General features: G+C 55.3%; 11 protein-coding genes across 11 annotated transcripts; 7 read left to right on the top strand and 4 right to left on the bottom strand.

Annotated features, from left to right (window-relative positions):
* Window positions 1–1,433: 1,433 nt before the first annotated feature.
* On the bottom strand, window positions 1,434–2,424 carry CPAR01_08492 (ubiquitin-like modifier 1; the record flags this gene model as incomplete). Its single annotated transcript, XM_060492760.1, has 3 exons — window positions 1,434–1,551; window positions 1,763–1,927; window positions 2,150–2,424. Coding segments are annotated over 3 exons (558 nt in total), but the record flags the coding sequence as incomplete, so codon positions are not given.
* A 336-nt stretch (window positions 2,425–2,760) lies between these two features.
* Window positions 2,761–5,404, top strand: CPAR01_08491 (WD repeat domain-containing protein; the record flags this gene model as incomplete). The annotated part of the gene is made up of 3 exons (XM_060492759.1): window positions 2,761–2,892; window positions 2,951–5,187; window positions 5,254–5,404. 3 exons carry the CDS (start codon window positions 2,761–2,763, stop codon window positions 5,402–5,404), a joined length of 2,520 nt encoding a protein of 839 aa, XP_060349129.1.
* A 474-nt stretch (window positions 5,405–5,878) lies between these two features.
* Window positions 5,879–6,362, bottom strand: CPAR01_08490 (uncharacterized protein; the record flags this gene model as incomplete). Its single annotated transcript, XM_060492758.1, has 2 exons — window positions 5,879–6,132; window positions 6,257–6,362. 2 exons carry the CDS (start codon window positions 6,360–6,362, stop codon window positions 5,879–5,881), a joined length of 360 nt encoding a protein of 119 aa, XP_060349128.1.
* An 879-nt stretch (window positions 6,363–7,241) lies between these two features.
* Window positions 7,242–8,080, top strand: CPAR01_08489 (RF-1 domain-containing protein; the record flags this gene model as incomplete). Its single annotated transcript, XM_060492757.1, has 2 exons — window positions 7,242–7,514; window positions 7,700–8,080. 2 exons carry the CDS (start codon window positions 7,242–7,244, stop codon window positions 8,078–8,080), a joined length of 654 nt encoding a protein of 217 aa, XP_060349127.1.
* Window positions 8,081–8,529: 449 nt separating this feature from the next.
* On the bottom strand, window positions 8,530–10,171 carry CPAR01_08488 (actin; the record flags this gene model as incomplete). Its single annotated transcript, XM_060492756.1, has 6 exons — window positions 8,530–8,760; window positions 8,816–9,587; window positions 9,649–9,679; window positions 9,778–9,833; window positions 9,982–10,012; window positions 10,165–10,171. 6 exons carry the CDS (start codon window positions 10,169–10,171, stop codon window positions 8,530–8,532), a joined length of 1,128 nt encoding a protein of 375 aa, XP_060349126.1.
* A 1,297-nt stretch (window positions 10,172–11,468) lies between these two features.
* On the top strand, window positions 11,469–12,059 carry CPAR01_08487 (uncharacterized protein; the record flags this gene model as incomplete). Its single annotated transcript, XM_060492755.1, has 2 exons — window positions 11,469–11,766; window positions 11,878–12,059. 2 exons carry the CDS (start codon window positions 11,469–11,471, stop codon window positions 12,057–12,059), a joined length of 480 nt encoding a protein of 159 aa, XP_060349125.1.
* Window positions 12,060–13,364: 1,305 nt separating this feature from the next.
* Window positions 13,365–14,027, top strand: CPAR01_08486 (nucleotide exchange factor Fes1; the record flags this gene model as incomplete). Its single annotated transcript, XM_060492754.1, has 1 exon — window positions 13,365–14,027. One exon carries the CDS (start codon window positions 13,365–13,367, stop codon window positions 14,025–14,027), a length of 663 nt encoding a protein of 220 aa, XP_060349124.1.
* A 313-nt stretch (window positions 14,028–14,340) lies between these two features.
* CPAR01_08485 (ribosomal L5P family protein) lies at window positions 14,341–15,502 on the bottom strand (the record flags this gene model as incomplete). Its single annotated transcript, XM_060492753.1, has 3 exons — window positions 14,341–14,451; window positions 14,508–15,207; window positions 15,267–15,502. 3 exons carry the CDS (start codon window positions 15,500–15,502, stop codon window positions 14,341–14,343), a joined length of 1,047 nt encoding a protein of 348 aa, XP_060349123.1.
* Window positions 15,503–16,910: 1,408 nt separating this feature from the next.
* Window positions 16,911–17,219, top strand: CPAR01_08484 (uncharacterized protein; the record flags this gene model as incomplete). Its single annotated transcript, XM_060492752.1, has 1 exon — window positions 16,911–17,219. One exon carries the CDS (start codon window positions 16,911–16,913, stop codon window positions 17,217–17,219), a length of 309 nt encoding a protein of 102 aa, XP_060349122.1.
* Window positions 17,220–17,593: 374 nt separating this feature from the next.
* Window positions 17,594–17,830, top strand: CPAR01_08483 (uncharacterized protein; the record flags this gene model as incomplete). Its single annotated transcript, XM_060492751.1, has 1 exon — window positions 17,594–17,830. A coding segment is annotated over one exon (237 nt), but the record flags the coding sequence as incomplete, so codon positions are not given.
* Window positions 17,831–18,121: 291 nt separating this feature from the next.
* CPAR01_08482 (ubiquitin carboxyl-terminal hydrolase) lies at window positions 18,122–20,816 on the top strand (the record flags this gene model as incomplete). Its single annotated transcript, XM_060492750.1, has 4 exons — window positions 18,122–18,244; window positions 18,294–18,386; window positions 18,437–18,811; window positions 18,861–20,816. 4 exons carry the CDS (start codon window positions 18,122–18,124, stop codon window positions 20,814–20,816), a joined length of 2,547 nt encoding a protein of 848 aa, XP_060349120.1.
* Between the last annotated feature and the right edge of the window lie 118 nt (window positions 20,817–20,934).

The following is a 20,934-nucleotide window of genomic DNA, read 5'->3' as shown; positions in this document are numbered from 1 at the left end:
AGAAGGGGCGTGAGTTCCTTGATTCCTTCGAGAACATATGGAGCCTGTGTGTTTTAATTTTCTTCCCTGTCTGGTCCCCTTCGTAATTATTTGGTATCCATACGTACATACATAGACGAGAGGAAGAGTGTGTATGAGAGAGGGTGGAGAGCGGATCTGGGCCATTAGGATCGCATGCGCGGGACGCAACTCTCCCCATTTGCTTTTTCCTGCAGCCCAGTGGGAAGCCGAAGACGTGCAGCGCAGAGCACAAATGTACGTGCGCAGCATATCAAATTTCCCCAAACAGAGAGAGCGAGGGGAAGGGTTTGCCGGGCCGCATCATCACAGCTGCAAATGCACACCATCGGATCACCGTGACGGACCCCTTCTTTCTTCACCGCCTCCGTCTTCAAGTGCCCGCACGCCGGGGGAAGGGTCCGGAGGAGGGAGGGGCCGGTAATCTTGCGCCCCTCGCTGCGAGCAAGCGAGCTGGGCTTGTGGCTGGCGGCTCAACAGAAGCTTCCTGGTGAAGGCCTCGTTTAGAGGTGCATTGTGGCACATTTCCGTTGCCCGTTACGGTGCAGCAGCGTCGATGTACAGATATGGAACCCGCTGATCCAGTCCAATCCTCCATCTTCTCGGCCGCAAAGCTAATGAATAATTGGACGCAAACCCTTGACCGCCCCGACCATCGACATTCGCCCTGCGTAGCGCCAACAGACTTCCTAATCTTGCCGGAGTTGCGCTATTCGTCTTTCGTGATAGTTCAGGGTGGCGCGCGGCAGGGCATGCGACTTTGACAGGCTTCCCGGAGGCTCATCCCGCTAGGCGTGTCATCATCGACGTTGCATACCGTTATTCACTAGGAGAGATTAGATGATGGCGAAGGCAACTCGGGGCGACCGGGGGAGCCAAGCCAAGGTGCAAGGGGAACACGAGGGGTGAAGAGCTGCCGCCACGATGCGGCCACGAGACATGCGGCAAGCAAGGTGGTGGCAGTTGCAGGGCAGCGGGGGCCAGGGGTGAATATCTCCCGGGACGTTTCATTGCGTCGACGGCGCGCAAGGCGAAGGATGTATCCATAGGGTTGTGGTGTAGTTGTAGTAGTGTAATAAGACCAACGGCGGAAGCACGAGTTGCATCTCCCCGCTGCGCCGGGGCCGGGGGGGAGAAGAGGCGCCGGGTCAACGGCTACGGCCGCAGACTAGTCGAGGCGATGCGATGCGATGCAATGCGGCTGCACGAAGCGAGAGGGGGGAGGGCGTCTGAGTTTCAACGTCGTTCTATCGGTGCCGCACCCCGGGGGAAAGGCAGCAGGCTTGAGAGTGGGAGGATGCATACTGCTAGTTCCAGGGACCCAGAGATACGGCCGCAACACTTGCAGGGCCCCTCATGTTGAAAGGAGAAGTCATTGGCCAGCGAAAAAAGGTCACCCACGCCCCCCTCTCCATCTAACCTCCATGAAGCGTCGAGACGAAGAGGATATTGTCACCGTTTTGGACTTCGTACGCCTCCTCTCCTTCGAGCTCCCAGTCTGCGTCATTGATGAGGGCAAGGATGCCAGGGCGACTAGAGAGACCTCATTAGCGTTGCATCCAATATAGCTACTCTGCACGTTCATCGCAGATTTTGAGAAAGACTGCAGAGTGGCGATATACGGCTTGCATAGGACAGGCAATATTGGGGTGAGAATAAGAGAAACAGAGAGCCAGGCGAGGCCGAAATGAAGATATGCCCAAGGATGGGGACGGCGCGTGGGTGATGCGACTCTAAGACGTACAGATGACCATCTAGGACGAAAAGCTCCTTTCTGGAGTCCTTCATCGTGTTCTCGCAGAGATAGTTGATGAGAAAGGCAATAGTTGCGGGCTTGCCGTCCTTGTTCACCGCCGGGATGGAGAGAGCGTGACGCCGCTGATCAGAGAAGAGCATCTCCAGGCCGCCGCTGCCCACCAGGTACCACGTCAGTTATGCATTCGTACCTGAATGATCTATGCAAGATACAAATGAAATCATCCTCGGATCGACCCCGTCAGCCTGCGTGGAAAGGTCTCAGGCCAAAGTCCGGGAGACGAGACCGGTCCAGAAGAAACACCTTGCTTGAGCCACAGGATGGGATAGAAGAGAGATGGGAGTACAGAGAGGTGAGCGGAGAATAGAGACTCACGAGAACTCAACGACGACGGCGATCTTCTCCCCCGCATCTGCAGCTTCTGCGGCCATTTCTTTTCTTTTGCGAGGCTTGGTACTATAAATCTCCCACGATATCCAAAGTGCCGGCAGCTGCGAGACGTCGGAGAATAGATGAAGAATGTGAGATGTAATGGTAATAAAGTTTGTTTGCTTGTTAGATTGAATCGCGGCACGGCACGGACAAGTGGGAGAAAGATGCAATGGAAGGAAGGATGGATGGCACGTCAGGCGTCTGTAAGGCACGGGGTATCTTCCATACCTTAGGTACACTGTCTAGTGTTCGGGGGGAGGGGAAGGCACTGAGCCCACGGATCAGGCAGTCGGGCTAGGGGCTCCGATGGGGAGCGCAAGCCTTACCGGATACCTGTGGAGCCAACGGTGCGGCGGCTCAAGCGCTGTAAGGCGGGCAGGCAAACAGGCGCCCCCCGAGAGAGATGCCCCGCCTCCACTAAGAAATTTTCAACTTCACCTCTTGACTTGTGACCCGTGAGCCAATCACATCGCCGCATTTTGTCAACCCTCAGAGTCACTCCTCGACGCAGCATCTCCAAGCGACGACGAAGAAGACGAAGAGAAAGAGACAATATGGCTGGCACACAGCCCTCAATAGAGTATCTGTCAACAGGAGCCAACAGGCAGACTGCGGTCGCCGACTGGAGCCCATGTGGTCTTCTTGCCTTTGGCGCTGACTGCAACATTGCCTTGTGGGCGCCGTCTGTAAGCCCGTTCCCCAGTCCGCTGCTTGATGGATCGATGCTGACGATTCATGAATCAGTCACGAAGTGCAGAGGGCATCACGACTCTCCTAAGTGGGCACAAGGAGGTTGTCAAAGCAGTCAAATTTCTGCCCCAAGTGGACGATGATGATCGCAGGCTCCTCATCAGTGGCTCAGATGACCAAACACTCAAGGTCTGGGCAGTGGACCCAAAGACGAACCAAGGAGAGTGCATTCAGACGGTCCACAATCATTCGGCGCCCGTGAACTGCATCGCCATCCTGCGGTCCAAGGGGACCCATAAGCAGGTTCTTCTGGCTTCAGGGGCTGCCGACGCAACCATCAAGATCTGGAAGCTTGACGGCAGCCAATTACAGCTGCGCCAGACTATCAAAACCGCCCCCAAGTACTTCCCCCTATGCTTGGCTCTCACAGCACTCGACGAGGCCGAAGATGTGTTTGTCTTGGCCGCAGCAGGAACAAAAACGTTTGTGCAAATATTCGTCGCCGCTGCTGACGATGAGACCGTCGACTTCAAGCTCCAGGCTACCCTATCAGGTCACGAAGGCTGGATACGATCCCTGGAGTTCACGTGGGAGAAGACAGAGGTGAATAGTGACCTGCTCCTCGCTTCGGCAAGTCAAGACAAGTACGTCAGACTCTGGCGTTTGCACTTGGGCAAGGAGTTGCCATCACTCGCTGCGGAAGGCTCAGATCCTTTAAGCGGTGCCTATCTGCCGGGCAAGTCCCCCTCAAATAAGGCACACCGGCTTCAATCCGCCGGCAAGGACTTCTCCATTACCTTCGAGGCCCTTCTTCTCGGCCACGAAGACTGGATCTACAGCGCAAAGTGGTTCACTAGCCGCGAAGGCAAGCTCCAGCTACTCTCCACTTCCGCAGACAATTCCCTCGCCATGTGGGAGGCCGACAGCACCTCCGGTATCTGGGTCAGCATGGTCAGGCTAGGCGAGATCAGCAGAGAGAAGGGCGCGACGACGGCGACGGGAAGCATCGGCGGCTTTTGGACAGGTCTCTGGGCACCCGACGGCGAGTCCGTCGTCTGCCTGGGCCGGACGGGCAGCTGGCGTCGCTGGGTCTACGACAACGAGCGCGACCAGTGGAGGAACGCCATCGCCGTCAGCGGCCACACCAGAACCGTCACGGGCATCGCATGGTCCCGCGAAGGGGACTACCTCGTGTCCACGAGTTCGGATCAGACAACACGTCTCCACGCCCGTTGGAAGCGCGGTGATGCCGTGACTGGCGCCCGCTCGTGGCATGAGATGTCCCGTCCCCAGATCCACGGCTACGACCTCAACTGCATCGACACTTTGGGCGCCTCTCAGTTCGTCTCAGGCGCAGACGAGAAGCTCATGCGTGTCTTCAGCGAGCCACGCGCCGTCGCCAAGATGCTGCAGACCCTCGGCGAAATCGAGAGCGGCGCACCCACGGAATCCATGCCAGACGGCGCCAACATGCCCGTGCTGGGCCTCTCCAATAAGGCTATTGACGCCGTCGACGACGATCAGGAAGTACAAGCCGACGACCAGTACGACCGCGAGGCCGTTGACCCGGCCACTGTCGTCCGCAAGTCCATGCTCGACATTGACCACCCGCCCTTTGAAGAGTCCCTTTCGCGGCATACTCTCTGGCCGGAGACGGAGAAGCTCTACGGCCACGGCTACGAAATCTCCTGCCTAGCCGCCAGCCACGATGGCAAGCTCATCGCCAGCGCCTGCAAGGCGAGCTCTCTCAACCATGCCGTCATCCGCGTCTTTGAGACGGAGCGCTGGACCGAGGTCAGGCCACCGCTGGCGGCGCACACCCTGACCGTCACGAGGCTGCGGTTCTCCCCAGACGACCATTTCCTCCTGAGCGTGGGCAGAGACCGGCAGTGGGCCGTCTTCGAGCGCGGGAGCGATGGGCAGCAGTATTCCCTCCTCCAGGCGAACCCCAAGGGCCACACGCGCATGATTCTCGACGCCGCGTGGGCGCCTCTGTCGCTGAGTGATGGTAATAGCAGTAGGGTGTTTGTTACGGCGGGACGTGACAAGAACGCCAAGGTCTGGGTTGGCAAAGAGGCCGCAAAGGATGAGCAAGGCGTCAGCAAAATAGAGTTCACCTTGGCTTCGAGTATTGCCTTTGACGGGCCCGTCACGGCCGTCGACTTCCTCGGCAGACGGGGTGCCGGTGGTGAGCTTGTCCTTGCCGTCGGCACCGAGTCTGGCAAGATCTCTCTTTGCACGCTGGCCCCTGACACTTTCCAGCCGGTCGGCACACTCCAGCTTGCGTCGAGGTAAGTTTCCCCTCGTAACTCTGTTTAGTGTAACTTGAACACGGTAGCTGACCTCTCAACTCAAAGCCTATGCCTCCCGAAACCCGTTTCCCAACTCGCATGGCGACCATCAAAGAGCGATAGCAGCACAGACGAGTTAGGCATCGCAAGTGAAGATAGCTCCCTGCGCGTATACAGCTTCACAGGATTAGGCGCGCCGTCCAGGTCCAACGAATGAATGAAATGAAGTTTACGCTGTGAAAGCACTCGTTGATACCCTAGTAGACACCTATAAGACGTTTGAGATCCGAGTCCTATGCATGTATGAATGGATATGAATTAAAAGACACGCGTCGCCGCATGTGATGCGAGTTTATAGTACGTATATGTATATGCCTTTTCGTATCCGAACCTGAACTGAATGCACTTGGTTCATATTAAAAAGAAACCCCCAATGAAACGCCCGCATCAGAAGCGAATAAACGACATTTTCCGCGCTCAACATGCGACACGCCCTTCGAGCTCTTCATCGGGCGGTCCGGTCGTCCATGTCTCGCCATTAAGATCCTCCTGTCCCACTCCCTCGTTCATTCTCTGACTCTCCTCCCATTCGTTCATTCGGCATGCATCGTTTTCATGTCATAGAAAGTTGCCGACTTGCCTGCAGGGCAAGGGATGCACAAGCCCCTCCTTCATGAAGTGAAGAGAGTCTTTACAACTCCTTGACGAGCTCGACAGTCTGCTGAGCCAGCGCGGCCGCAGTCGTACCTGTCTTCTCGGCCATCAGCACGCTCTCGACGGCGGCCTTTGTGAACTCGACAGCATCTACCACGGTGTCGACGACGGCGTCGATCGGGTCGCCGTGCATGTAGAACCAGGCGCGGCTCATGAGGAAGGCGATGTGCTGGGGCAGGTAGAGGACGGTGGCGATGATTGTCAAGCTGCTGAGGAGGAAGAGGACGGTGTCTGCAAGAAGGGGTGTTTGTTAGCCGGACGGATCTTTCTGGTTTCTGCGAGAGGAGAGATGGCGGCAGCTGTTTGTCGTCGCGAATAGGTTCAGAGACGAAGAGCGAGGGTAGAAGAAACGTACAAAAGATGAACTTTTCCAGGGGCGTGAAGATGTACACGCTGAAGGTGACCTCGATCTGGTACTGCTTCAGGTGCAGCCACTTGCTGAAGGACTGGAGGGCCGACATTTTGTTGTTTTTCTCGTACGTTCTCAGATGAATGCTCCAAAGATCTTTCCTGAGATTGAGAGGAGGAGTCTTCGCTCGCTCGATTCTCGCGGTGTTTGACGGAGGTTGAAAGTCGCGGCGGCGGCGGTCACAGGTTAAAAAAAAGGAGGTAGGCGATTTCTCGAAGTCGTGGTAAGGATTAAAAGGCCTACTCTGCCAATTCGTTCATAAAATGTCGTGTTGACGTCCGTCGTACAGAATGCTGAACAACCTCTGTAGAATCCGTCTTTTGCGGCGAGAGGAATCGAAGGGAAGTTTGCGGGATCAGAAAAGGCGAACTCTAAGGATATCGTCCGAGGACGGGGTTTGCGCGGGACGGGGGGTGAGGGAATCTTATCAGTGAAATTGGTGGCCCGCCCACGCGACAAAACACCCAGCAGTGACTGAGCAAAGCACCACCGCCAAAAAGCTGTACCCGACAGATCCGCAGGGGAAGCACTGACGGGAAAGGAGAGAAGAGTTGGGTTCCACAATGCCAGCAAAGTAAAAGTGGGGGGAATTAATTTACAGGTCGCCCTCCAGTAAAGACTGAGTAAACTCAACCTCTCATTGGCCGCCTCACCTCCCCAAATCCTCCGAACCAGCAGTTCAGCACAACTTCTCTGATCTCGACACCTGGGCACCTGGGCTAATCGTCATGCACCTCCCGTTCGGCCTCCAGCCGTCCGCCGGCTGCTAACACTCCACATCCGAACCGGGCCCAATGCTGGAGAACTGCCCGGCCCACCACGCGCGCCGTGAAGCAACGAACCTCGTACCTACGAAACCTCACCAGCAAGCCTCACCTCGAACCGTCACTCCATCACGCCGCAACCCACGGACAATGGCCCGGCGCGCGCGATGCCTCCCCCTCTACCCCTTCTAACCCGTTTCCCCCTCCAGGCGGGCGCATCCAACGCCAATGCCTTCATGCGCCGAGGCCCTCCCACGGCGGCGAGGCCGGCGCTGCTGCTCCCGCTGCCGTCACTACCATTGCCCCTCGTCGCCCTCTTCACCACATCCCCCTCCGCGTCGCTAAAGAGGCACCAGATGCCACCTCGGCCCAAGCCCCCTCCAGACTCCGACATCGAGGAATCTTACCTCAAAGGCAGCGGGCCGGGTGGTCAGAAGATTGTACGTGTAGAACCCACTGACCCGAGTCGTACCTTGGGCCTTTCGCTTGTCCTTTTCTACCAACCAATGCAATGCAATGCGGCCGACACTCGAGCCTGATGCGACTCGATTTAGACCGCATGACTGACTAGGAGCTTGCTTCCCGTCATGGTCTTCTTGTACTGACCACCCCACCTTTCCTACAGAACAAGACGAGCTCGGCCGTGCAGCTCAAACACATACCCACTGGCATAGTCGTCAAGTCCCAAGCCACCAGATCCCGCTCCCAGAATCGAAAGATTGCCCGCGAAATCTTGGCCGAAAAGATTGATAACCTGCAGAATGGCGACCAGAGTCGTTCCGCCATTGTCGGCGATGTGAAGCGCAAAAAGGCCGCCAGTGCATCCAAGAAGAGCAAGAGAAAGTACCGTCAGCTTGAAGAGGAAAAAGCAAATAGTGAGGCGAGCGAAGTTGGAGCTAGCGAAGAAGCTGTTCAAGACGAGACGAACGGCGACCCAAGCTCTGAGGAAGTAAAGACCTCCCATACAGCTGATCCTAGTTCCATTGTACAAAGTAAAAACCCGTAACATCAAACATTACTTCGTTGCACAGAGCAAAATATGTATCAACAGATCAGTCCATTTCTACTCCTGGCTAAAGCATTCTCGTGAAGTTATAACATCACTAAAAAAGCGAGCGTGCGAAACTCGGGAACAGTAAGCAAAGTGTATTGTATGATCGACCTCAGTTGCAGGCGTATCCGCCCCTATACGCGCCCACGCGCACCCTGCTACAAAACAAGGACCAAATCTTTCTGGAGAAGGGTCGACCCAAACTTCTTGACCATGTCAACAACTTTTCGCCAATGTAGGACCTGACTGCGGTATATGCAACGCCGTGGAGACCTTGCACCGGTCGTTGCCTCTTTGGAATCGATGTGTTTTCGGAAGGGCGAGAATGTGATTCGGGAAGTAAGACGCTACGTTATCATCAGCTCTTGCCGCATGCTGTAGTTTCGCTGCGCCGTCGACATACCTTAGAAGCACTTGCGGTGGACAATGGAGGGACCGCTCTCGTCGTACTCCTGCTTGGAGATCCACATCTGCTGGAAGGTAGACAGGGAAGCCAAGATGGAACCACCGATCCAGACGGAGTACTTGCGCTCGGGGGGAGCGATGATCTTGACCTTCATGGAAGAAGGAGCAAGGGAAGTGATCTCCTTCTGCATACGGTCGGAGAGACCAGGGTACATGGTGGTACCACCAGACTGTAGAATCGTTAGTTACTGGAGCTAGATACTGGAACTGCCGTAGAAACCATACCATGACAATGTTGCCGTACAGGTCCTTACGGACATCGACATCAGACTTCATGATGGAGTTGAAGACGGTGACGTGGATGCCGCCGGACTCAAGACCAAGGACGGAAGGAGCGAACAGAGCCTCAGGGGCACGGAAACGCTCGTTGCCGATGGTGATGACCTGACCGTCGGGAAGCTCGTAGGACTTCTCCAAGCTGGATGACTGGGAAGCGGTCTGGAGCTCCTGCTCGAAGTCGAGGGCGACGTAGCAGAGCTTCTCCTTGATGTCACGAACGATTTCACGCTCGGCAGTGGTGGAGAAGGAGTAACCGCGCTCAGCGAGAATCTTCATGAGGTAGTCGGTCAAGTCACGACCGGCCATGTCGACACGGGCAATGGCCTGGGGAAGAGCGAAACCCTCGTAAATGGGGACAACGTGGGTGACACCATCACCGGAGTCGAGGACGATACCAGTGGTACGACCGGAGGCGTACAGAGACAGGACGGCCTGGATAGAGACGTAGAACGCGGGGGCGTTGAAGGTCTCGAAGACGATCTGGGTCATCTTCTCTCTGTTGGACTTGGGGTTGATGGGGGCCTCAGTCAACAGGACGGGGTGCTCCTCGGGGGCGACACGGAGCTCGTTGTAGAAGGTGTGGTGCCAAATCTTCTCCATGTCATCCCAGTTGGTGACGACACCGTGCTCGATGGGGTAGCGGAGCGTCAGGATACCACGCTTAGACTGTGCCTCATCACCGACGTAGGAGTCCTTCTGACCCATACCGATCATGATACTGTGCACATGTTAGGTCGCAGCGCAGGAGATGGCATTGCCGCAGCAAGAGATAGACCTACCCATGGTGACGGGGGCGACCGACAATGGAGGCTAGTGAACAGTTAGAATCAACAATCTAGGGTATGGGTGACCGAAATCGTATACCCCTGACGGAGAAGATTGCGGTCTGCGGATGAGGGGGAACTTACGGAAGACAGCTCTGGGCGCATCGTCGCCGGCGAAACCGGCCTTGCACATACCCGAACTGGGAACGAGTTAGAACCAAACTCATTGTAGGATATATTGTATCGACGGGTCATATGCCAATGGGTTATCGCGAGGGATGACGATTGGCCAGATCCCTTCTTGGGCCCAGGAGGCGGAATGGTCGGTGAGACGGCGGGGAAGCTTACCCATTGTCGATAACGAGGGCGGCGACCTCCTCTGCAGAGATATATGTTAGCAAGTGAAGCAGAAGGACGGATATTGATGGACTAGAGCATCGCGACTCCGATGAGGCCAGGGGATGTGAGGCGGCATCGGCGTCGTGGAGCAGGGAGTGAATTGCTGGCAGAGACGGAGATGGCGTCACGTACCTTCCATTTTGAATTAGGATGTGGGTGAGGACTGGGAAAATAGAAGAAAGATGGATGAAAACGAAGACAGCTCACTCGATTCCGGAATCGTAGGAGCGAGATGGAACTGGCAAAAGTCCTGAGCGGATGGCAAAGAACTTGGGAGAGGGCGTCGTTGGGTGGTGAGGTCGAAAGTGGGAAAGGTTACGGGAAGATGAGAGGTAGTCGATTTTGGGTGGAGGAGGGGGGAAGAAGGAGAAGAGTGGGAATGGCAGGCACAGTGTGCGGTGAGCGCTGGCTTTGGCTCCTCGGTGTTTCGTTGGCTGCTGCGATTTGTCTGGCGGGCCAGGTTTCGATGTCAGAAAGCAGCTGGAGACCTAACCCGACTTGTGGGTGAGCAAATGGACGTGGTGAGGTGGGCAGTGGGCTGGGCAAGAGCGTGGAACAGGTGGCAGAAAGTGGCAGCGCCCCCCGAGGGATTGAGTTGCCGCTTTAACAAAGGAATGGGAAAGGTGGGAAGGGGAGGCTGCGCGTTCTCTCTCGCCTCTTTCTCCCCGTCCCCCGTCCTCTTCGGGGATGGCCCGTGCTTTTGCTCCTTTGCTGCTCGGGGGGGCTAACTGCGCAGGACTGGCAAAGTAGTGTGGTGGGGTACGGGAGGGAACACACTTTCACTCACTCACTCACTCGCTCACCCTTTTTTTTGGTGATACTGGGGTGCGAAGGCAAAGAGGAACCTCTGATATTGCAGACGAGATGCGCGACCCTCCGAGTATCCGTATTGTCTTCTTTTCTCCGGCCTGGACCGCTGATTCCGGTGGCTGAAGTCGAATTGGGGGTCGTGCCTTCAATTTGGTCTTGATGTTGGTGGGCAATGCAAATATCCCGTCGATGCTCGGATAATCGCACTTTTACTGAATTCTCGGAGCAGGTATCGTATCCGAACGAATTGCTCCTCAGTCGTTTCTTGCTGTATTCAATACAGCAAACAATAATACCAACAAGAAGCCCGTCAGTCTCCGTGCCTTATCTATCACTTCGAACAATCAGGCAGTGACTATTGAAGCAAATAGCATTCGTCAGCCTATCCGTCACTCACCATCTGCTCTTCAGGCAGCTTAAAACCGACGGTGAGAGATGCTCACCTAATACCCTTCAGCTCTCCACGGTCTCGACCACGGACCAATCGAGCCAAGCTACAGGCCTGACAGTGCGCCTTTCTCACTCCGACTGTGACGCCTCTATCATCTTCAAGGGCATCCCCACATCCACCACCTGCACGCACGCTACGGTCTAATGAGAATACAAGGTTAACCCAGGCCAAGAACATGGGATCATGGGAGCCAGCCTGGCCGAGATCATCTCGCCCCGGAGAGCAGTTGGGCAAGGAGGACAGCGTTGCAGCACGGCAGGTAGCGGACACAGTATCGCGAATCCATCCCATCTCCTCATGGACTGTGGAACGGAGGGCCGCTCCTCGACGCCCACGTGAGACTCTCAACAAGATTCCCGCCGCGGCCGCCTGGTTCATGCTCGATGGCGGCGGGCGGATTTGCGCCAGCAAACCACATGCCAGCCGTCCTATTGCTCGTCCATTCGTCAACGAGTCGTACGTCATCTTGTTCCGTAAGTAACAAAGACACGGACAAAGGTGCCAAGCAGGCATAGGCAATCTATTTTGGTTCACAGCACCATTACCTGCCTCCTTCCCTTCGTCTGCATAGCATACATAGGTAGCACGTCGGGCCGGCGGAAGCAAAGGCGGCGAAGAACGGGCACGGAAGCACAGCAGACGGACCAGGCAATTTGGCAGGTACCTCCAGGCTCCAGGCACCCCGAAGCCGACGCCACCGAACGACGGGCCTACCAAGCTGCCTCCTGGCTCCTGCAAGGGCCGTACTCTCATGGACACGGCTTGATGGGGTCGCGGCTCTGGTGGTTCAAATTACGTACCCGCGTATGGACGCCTTTTGCGGGAACGAGAGCCCGGGGTCCTAGGGGGTTAGTTGGCATGGGATTCTCGGATGCCAGCCTCGCATATCGCATCTCGCGTACATGCTCTGGGCTGGAACCTCGTTCACGGGCTCGCTCTCGTCTTCGACAAGTACCTGCCGATGCGTGCTGTGTCCATAAATTGTGTTTCGAGCTTTGTGTGGGAAGCCCAACAAGAAACAGCGCGGGCGACAACTACACGCCGTGCTACGTTTCCAGTGTGGCTGAGCTGGGAGCTCCGGGTTGCCGGGCGGCGTCTCCGTTGATCGGGTCCTTTTAGCATAGATCGGATAGGAGAATACGGCGGAAGCTGTAACCTGTCATATGTGGCGGGGACGCTATGCCTGATTGCTGCATCCTGTCAAGCGAGCCATGCAATGTCGACATGAACGACCAGAAAGGCTTTCAGATAATGGAAGGATGCAAGGCTGAGAAACCTGAGGTTATCCAAAGCTTGATACAGCAAATTCGAGTTGCCAGGTCTCGTGTGCTCCAGTGACTTCATCGCTGGAAGGTTGCTCAGCTCAGCGTCGCAATACCTACCATAGCTTGGGTACCTCGAGGAAGCTCTGTCCATGGCCACCTCAAGTTAAAGCGGCAATGAGGGGCAACTCACTCCATGGTGGGGCAGTTGGAACTTTTTTTTGGTTCACGTCTTTTTACCAGCCACCTCACTACAGTAGGAGACTGTCTTCGACCATTCCCTCGACGAGCCCAAGACTCCCGGATCCAGAGTCCGGGAGGGTATCCAATGTTTGACTGGCAGATGAATTGCCAACTCAGCCCATTGCATGATCCCATTGTTGGGCTGTAAGAGATTCGCTGGCGACAAGTCTGTCTGCCCAAGTTTCAAAAGACTCGAGCTGCATGAACGACGCATTGAGCTGGCTCTGATCAGGGCTCCTCACGTGAGATCGACGCTAGTCCGCTTTCGAAAGTTGGCAAGCTTCTTGAAGGTTCCAGAATAGGGTAGCAAATCAGAAGCAGCCAGTCAGAGCGGGAAGTGGCTCTTGGTGATGGAGAACTTTTTGATGTTGATGAGAGTTCAAGTGAGAGTGAGTGACAGACAGGGAGTTGATAGCAAACAAACTCTACACATCAACACATTACACGCCTTTCAAGTTTCTCATTCAGACTTGCAGCAAGTTTAGTAAACCGTCATAAGGTTTCGTTGTTTCAAGGGACTACTCCAAATAACTACACCTCCAAAAACTCACCGCAAACTATCCATCATGGGTGACAAGCACCTCAACGAGCTCCTCAAATGGAGTATCGAAAACCAAGAAACTAGCGGCGAGAACGGCACCTCAGCACCCGCCGATGCCACCGCCGTAAGAGCGCCCGCCAGCACCCTCAACCCCGAGGCCATCGCAGCCCTCTTCGGCAACGGCCCCAGCGACGCCGAGCTCATGAAGCTCTCCATGGAGGCAATCACCTCCCCGGACCCGGAAATCACACTCGACAACAAGCTCATCGCCTTTGACAATTTCGAGCAACTCATCGAGAACCTCGACAACGCAAACAACATCGCCAACCTCGGCCTCTGGACCCCGCTGCTCTCCTGCCTCGAGCACGAGGCCCACGAGCTGCGCCGCATGGCCGCCTGGTGCGTTGGCACCGCCGTCCAGAATAACCTGCCCAGCCAGGAGCGCCTGCTCGCCGTGGGCGGCATTCCGCCCCTCGTGGCGCTCGCGACCAAGGACGGCGAGGAGGAGGCTGTGAGGAGGAAGGCCGTCTACGCGCTCAGCTCTGCCGTGCGGAACTACCAACCCGGCGCGGACGTTCTCACGGACGAACTGCAGAAGAAGGGCCTGCGTAACGGCAAGGTTGACGCTGAGAACATGGATGACATTGATGAGATTATGAATGCGCTCAAGGCCAAGATCACGGCATAGACAAAAAGGAAATGCGAGAAAGGAATGGGTATGGGGAGGATTTGGTATGGTTAACTTGCATGGACGGCGTTTCGGCGGGTGGATCGGCATGAGGGCTCTTTTGACGTACGGGACGACGACCCAAAGGAACATGGCATTATAGTATTAGACGATCATGATCGCATCAGATGAACCAAGAACATGATCGCACAATTATTGCACAGAATACATCTCAAGAGTGACCGTATCTGTTGGTACATTCATATACAGGCTTTCTAAATGTGTTGATATCGTACAAAACGGGATACCCCTTCCCAGCAATGTTGCCCCTTCTTTAATCCTTGAACTTTCCGTAGAAAGGAAGACCAAGAGCTTGCATCAGAAGCCTGGCCTGACGGTTCGAGGTTGCGCTCGTGTGGATAAAAATATGGCAACCTGGTAGGAGCTGCAAAGACTCGTCAGCAACGTGGTCACAAGTCATAGGCAGACGGAATATCTCACCTTGGCAGGGTACATGTCGTAGTTGATCTGGAGCTCGGGAAACCAGACCAGGTCGTCGGGCCTCAGACCGATACCAATACCACCGTTTCCGTCACCAGTGGTCGCATTGACACCGGGCCAGTCCTTGATCTTGGGCAGAACGAGGTTGATCAGCTTGTCAACGAACTCGTACGCCTGTGGACCGTGCATGGTCGTCTTGACACCGGTCTTGTCGCCCTCGCGGATCTTCCATTGGATAACGTTGTTCTTGGTCTTGGTGACCTCGGGGACGTTGCCGCTGATGGACTGGATGACCGAACGAGCGACCTGGAGCGTTCCCGGCGCCTTGGCGGCCGAGGGGATGAAGGTGTGCAGCGATACAGCCAAGATTTCGGGGACGGACCGGCAGTCGATGTTCTTCTCCAACACGTCGAGCTTGCTTCCACCTCTGGGTCCGCGGAGAGGACGGTTCTTGTTGTACGGCGAGGAGTCGTCCCATGCCCTTAAACGCTCCCGTACCGGGGGGTCTGGTGTACCTGGGGGCTTGTGAAGGTAGGTCATCGTGAGCAGGTCGGCGGCGATGGTCGTATCGTACGTCTGGCGCAGTCTGGGGAGGTTAAAAGGCCCAGGAACGAAGTCGCGGGCCGTGGGATCGGTGGAGGGCGGTGATTGAATCGGGTGAAGAGGACCTCTGTCGTACTTAGGGGGATGGTACTGGTATCTGTCGCGTCATCTATTAGCATTCCGCTTCACGCTGTAATTGAGAGTTTCCATGCGCACCTGTTCCCGGGAAGCTGCTGCGGTCTGTCAGCCAAGCGCTTCGCCGTGTTGAAAGCTTGAATGGCAGCATCGTCAGGACCAGGAGCAGCCAGGGACGAGGTCTCAAGATCGGGGAACTGAGCCTCAGCGGCAGCGGTAGATTCGCATCGCCGGGCGACAAGAGGGGTCAATTTCCATGGCGAGCGCTGCCTGCAGACGAACCGAGTTAATCGGGAGCTTTCCCGTAGAGTGGCCATGGCTAGTCGTTCAACTCTGACGCAACCTGACACGTCTGTAAGGGTAAGTCGCGATGCTCGAAATTTCAATCTCGAAATGCTCAGTTCGGCCCGTGCCACTTGTGGCTGATGCGATTTTTAAAGTGGGTCTTCCAGCTCAGTTCTGGGAATAACGTGTGGCTGGATCTTTCTGCATCTTTAAAGCCTGGATCTCCAGGCGACTGGATGTGGAGTGACATGGGAATGTCACTCGGGGGCCGTCGGAGCGAACGTGACCAGCAGCCTCCGGACTTTCGGGCCTTCAAGCTCAGTTTGTGGTCGTTGCACTGTCGTCATCAGGAACCAGGCCGCCGTCCGCGGGACACCCTCTATTGAGCTTCGGACTATGGTGAGGCACCGACGATCCATTCTACTAGAGCAGGTAAATCGTGCACGCAGCTCGATTACGTAGCAGTCATTCGGGCCCTCAGCTGAATCCAATGTCCATCAGTCACCAGCTCAATGGGTCAGCAAGCGCGCGTGCGGTTGCAGAAGCTGGAGCATTGCTTTCCGACTAAGGTACGCGGAGCTGACAGGGTGGGGAGACCACTGTAGCAAGCAGCACCCTCGGACATGAACAGGCAAAGATGGGACGGACAGATGGGCAACGATGAGCAACGATGGGCGTTGTGTGCCTCTTGCCCTCTTCGATGTGCGGCGGCGGCGCGCGCTAACATGCAGGTTGCCTGATTGTACCCAAGATGGACGCGAAAGCGAACGTATACAGGTTACGCGAGCGCTTTTCATCGGATTGGAGCTGACTTTCAGTGACTGATCAACATCCAACACACACAAGGCGGGGGGCTGGCAGATGGTGCGACAAAGTTTCCATTCATTGTCAAGAGGCTTTGCTCTTTCTTTTCCGATCGTTGAGCGTTGCTATGGGTGCGGGAGTGTGTGTAAGCGCATTTCTTCTGCTGCTAAGTTAGAGTTGAGCCTCTGGGGTGGCTCAGTGAAAGACACTCGTATTGTTTTCGTTCATCTAGCTGTTCTTCGTCTGTTCTTGGCGAAGCCTGTTCAATGTAAAAGAAGGCCATGGACATTGGACCAGGAGGCTTATGAAACCAGGAGCATGGGCCACAGAGCCATGATATCGGATCTACTGCGCACGCATGGAAGCAAGGGACGCTCCAGGATATGTCCCATAGGGTATCATTCGGGACCCAATAAGCCACCTCGAAACAAGAGGCGAGACTTGACGAGAGTCACGTCCGGCCTAAAATGTTCTTGTGCAGGCCATGTCAAGACTTCTGCTCAACATTTCCCATTGTGACTAGGGGATCGAATGACCAGCAATTGAAGCGATGGGCGTCTTGCCACTTTCATCTTGTCAAATGGGCAGCCTAAGTCAATTTCGGATGTTCCTCCCACGAAGGATAGGCCCTTACGTATGTCACCTCGCGTGGACATGGGATGTTGGGGCAGGCTACTTTTACTCATATTCGGAGCCTGGTCGGTCATATGTAAGAATTGTGGCAGCCAAGCACGCTCAAGAACATTCTGGCTGTTCCCTTACTATTACACTCCAGGTTATGGTCCCATCTCACCACGTAACACACTCCGTCTGCTGTCAAGCGAAAAAGCCTATACCACAAAAAGCCAGCTAGAAGAAGGACAGGTCAGCTCGGAGTCACGGTCATCTTGGGTACGTCGTGTTCGCCTGTCCAAGGTAACAGTAACAGCAAGCAAGCAAACCTGAAAGTCCGCCTTGCCGCCACCCTCCACCGACCTGGCGCTCCCAAACCCCCGAGTCAACTGACGGCAAGTCCGCAAGGGACGCCGAGTGTCCCCAGCAGAAAGTTGTGGTGGAAATCTCTCAGGGGTCCCAAAGTACCACCTCACCCAAGCTTTGCCGCGCCGGTACGAATACACGCCCTTCCACGGTCCGTCCACTTGGTGCCTCTCCACACGACCAATACACCGTGGGCACCCACGGCACCCTGCCAAAGCTGCTGCTCACATTGGACCCCGAATTTTCTGAGCCAAATCCACGAACCACCACCATCTGACCCTTGTTGGCGCCAGGAGCCAGTCGAAGGTCCTTCGCTACCTTTATTGCTTCAGCAGTCCCCCGTGTGTTCAACCATAGGACCTCGTCTTCTCACTTCCAGTCTGCTTCTTCTTGTTCTTCACTTCGAACCTAAGCAACAAAACAAGCAGTATATCTCTTTGGCTTTCGTGAATCGAGCTTGTCTACTTGGCAGACAACAGATACTTGATCAACACTCATACCCTGCCGTTGCAGGCCATCACAATAGCGAAAACCTATCACTCTGCTACTACATCGGACAGCCCAGAGTCCAGACCTGATCATCCCAGCGGCCCAGCCCCGTCTTTTGCGACTGCGAAAATCTGCCCCGCCGACACGCGCCAGAACCCCTCCATACCTATCCTCGCACTCGGTGCATTCTTCATCTTCTCTCAGCTTTGCTCCCCACCTCGCCCACTCCCGTATTGCTGGCCGATGGGGGTGCGACTTTCAACCTGGCCATGATTCTTGACCGCTGAGACGACTGCTTTTCTCGAGTCGCCAAGCCACTTTGGCACCAAGATCGCGAACCTAGCTATTCCAGCTTTTGGCAACATACAGGATCTGCAACCATGAAGGGCAAAAAGTTTCTTAGCCTGCGGGACAGGAGTGGCACGCATCGCAGAAGCAAATCCTCAGAACCAGGACAAAAGGTGAGCTTCGTTCCCCAGGAACTGAAGATGGTCCTTCTCAAAGTCCGTTTCCATGGGGACAGCCACACTAATCCCACGTCGCCAAACCTAGAACCGACCACTTTCAGCTGAAGCTTTCAGGTCGCTTTTCAAGAGCGATCGAGCACCGACCGATGAGGAAATAAAGGAGAAGGAGATGACCAAGGTACACCAACCGCAGCATTACAACACTGCACAAGTCTAACAAGGCCATAGATCGAAGACATTACGCACCTTCTTGCCGAGTCGAACATCACCGACGTTTCTGCGGAACACATTCGAGACTCCCTGAACAGTAAATTCGCTGACGGCGATGTCGACAAAACCGTCGAGTTCATTCAGCTACAATGCAAGGCAATGGCCGGCAAGGTTGCACACTACAATCCCCAAATCGAGATGGTTGGCGCAGAGAATAGGGGTAACGTCACATGTTACCTTGACTCCCTGTTGTTTGCCATGTTTGCGAAACTGGACGCCTTCGAATGTATGCTGAAGAACGAATTCACGGACGAACCGAGGCGCAAACTAGTCACGCTGCTCCGCTTGTGGGTGAACATGCTCAGGAGCGGAAAGATGATTCACGCAGATATGGTGAGTTGCGGCTGGTCCTGCAGTACCTGTCCTGCGCTAATCGTCCCAGACGAAACTGATTCAGGATGCGCTGGCTGAGTGCGGCTGGAGTGACGCGAAACTCCTAGAACAGCAAGACACTTCCGAAGCCTTCGCCTTCGTCACCGAAACGCTTCAATTGCCCCTGTTGCAATTACAAGTCGACCTCTTCCACCAAGGCAAGAACGACAAGGACGACCACAAACTGGTCTACGAAAGACTTCTCAACCTCGCCGTACCTCCAGATTCGGAAGGCAAAGGGATCAGGCTAGAAGACTGCTTGGAAGAATACTTCAACACACAAGTTGATGTACTCAGGGACAGCCACGAAGATAAGAAAGAGGCGGAGAGGGTAACCCCGAACACAGACACGAATGGGATACGGATTGTCACTCAAGAGAATGAATTAGAGGCTGGCGCGCAAGACACGCTGAGTGCGTCTCCCGCGCAGCTTTCTCCAATCCTTGAGCGGCGGTGGACAGCCTCGCAAACACTCAATGGCGTGCCGGAGTCTCCTAGCAGCTCTTCGCGGCCAACTCCAAGACACCGTTCAACTAGCGTTATACAACGCGTGGTGCTGGAGGAGAAGGACAAAGACAAGGGAAAGGAGACCGAGCCATCTACCATGCTGGAAAAGGCGCGACGAACGAGCTCTACAGTGGTGAAAGCCGTGACAATTCCAGCTTGGCAGTTCTTCAGATTGATTCCATGGCACGCCGCCGGAAACAAGGAGCCCAAGAACGATATGGAGGTTGCTATGAACTTCAACCAACGTCCTGTGGTCGGTATCTGCCTAAAGCGGTACATGATGTCGAATTCCGGCGTTCCACAGCGCCAGAATACCTTCATCGATATTCCGGACAGCTTGAGGCTTCCGCACTTCATGCTCGGCGACGAGACACAGCTTGAGGAAGACCCCAACGGCTTCAGCATGGAGTATAAGTTAGTGCTACAGTCTGTGGTCTGTCATCGTGGCGACTCTGTCTACAGCGGACACTATATCTCATTCGCCAGGGTGGCGCCCAAACTCCTCACCGACAATAGGAGACACGACAATGACCCCCCTCCAGACTACGAGGAGGCGCAGTGGGTCAAATTTGATGACTTGAATATCGAAAACAGGGTGACTTACGTGGACGACATCAAGCAAGCTTTGAAGGACGAGATGCCTTATCTCTTATTCTACCAGATCGTACCAATGGTAGAGGTGGCGTCAACGGAAGAGACGGAGACTGAGCCTCCTTCCTACAACGAGTCCAAGGTCAGCGTCAACCTACCGGCTACACCGAACCCGGTCAACGGCAACAACTCCGGAATGTCATCATCGCGGAGCGACTACTTCGAGAACACCTCAATATCTCCACCCAAAGCGCCTAGCATCCGCTTTTCGTCGGAATTGGAGCGTCCCAGTCGCATAAGTTTCGGCGATGACGAGCCGTACTTAGGGTTCAAGGATTCTCGAAGGGGCAGTGTTACATTCACGGACTCTACCCTAGGCACGCCAGCAATCACGCCGGATGCCATATCGCCCGCCGTAACCCCAGGAGAAGAGACGACAGCCCAACGGCTTTCGCGAGCCGCCGCTCTATTTACGGGCAAGAGCAAGAGCAGACCTACCAGTCAAGCAGGGGAGGGCCGCATCAGTCTTACCATGACTCGACTCGGCGGACTCATGCGACCGAGCAAGGAGCCACTCCGTGATCCCAACAGCAACTTGAGCAGCAATGCGCTCGCCACATCCATCAGCGCACCTATTCCTGATCCAGTGACTGAGGAGGAATTCGTGGAGAACGCTGATGCCGAAGCAACACCGGTTGCGGCACCAGTTGCAGAGACCGACAGGAAAGACTCCAAGGATTTCAAGGAAAGAAAGTCATCAGAGCACCATCACAGGCATCACAAGAGAGGCAAGTCCAAGAGCCGTTCTACCGAAAAGAAGAAGCACAAGGACGGGGATGAGCCGGAGCGAGAGTGTGCAGTGATGTAAAGACTTTTCCGACGACAGATTAAAACAGACTAAAGACGAGTGACAGTCAGAGAGAGACAGAGTCATTAGTTTACCAGCGCGTTGATGTGATTGGGATTAGATTTGACGAGAGCTTGTC

This window comes from Colletotrichum paranaense (assembly GCF_030867605.1).
Source record: "Colletotrichum paranaense strain IMI 384185 chromosome Unknown Scaffold_6.1, whole genome shotgun sequence".
NCBI classification, from domain to species: Eukaryota; Fungi; Ascomycota; class Sordariomycetes; order Glomerellales; family Glomerellaceae; genus Colletotrichum; species Colletotrichum paranaense.
This window is presented reverse-complemented; position numbering and strand designations above follow the sequence as displayed.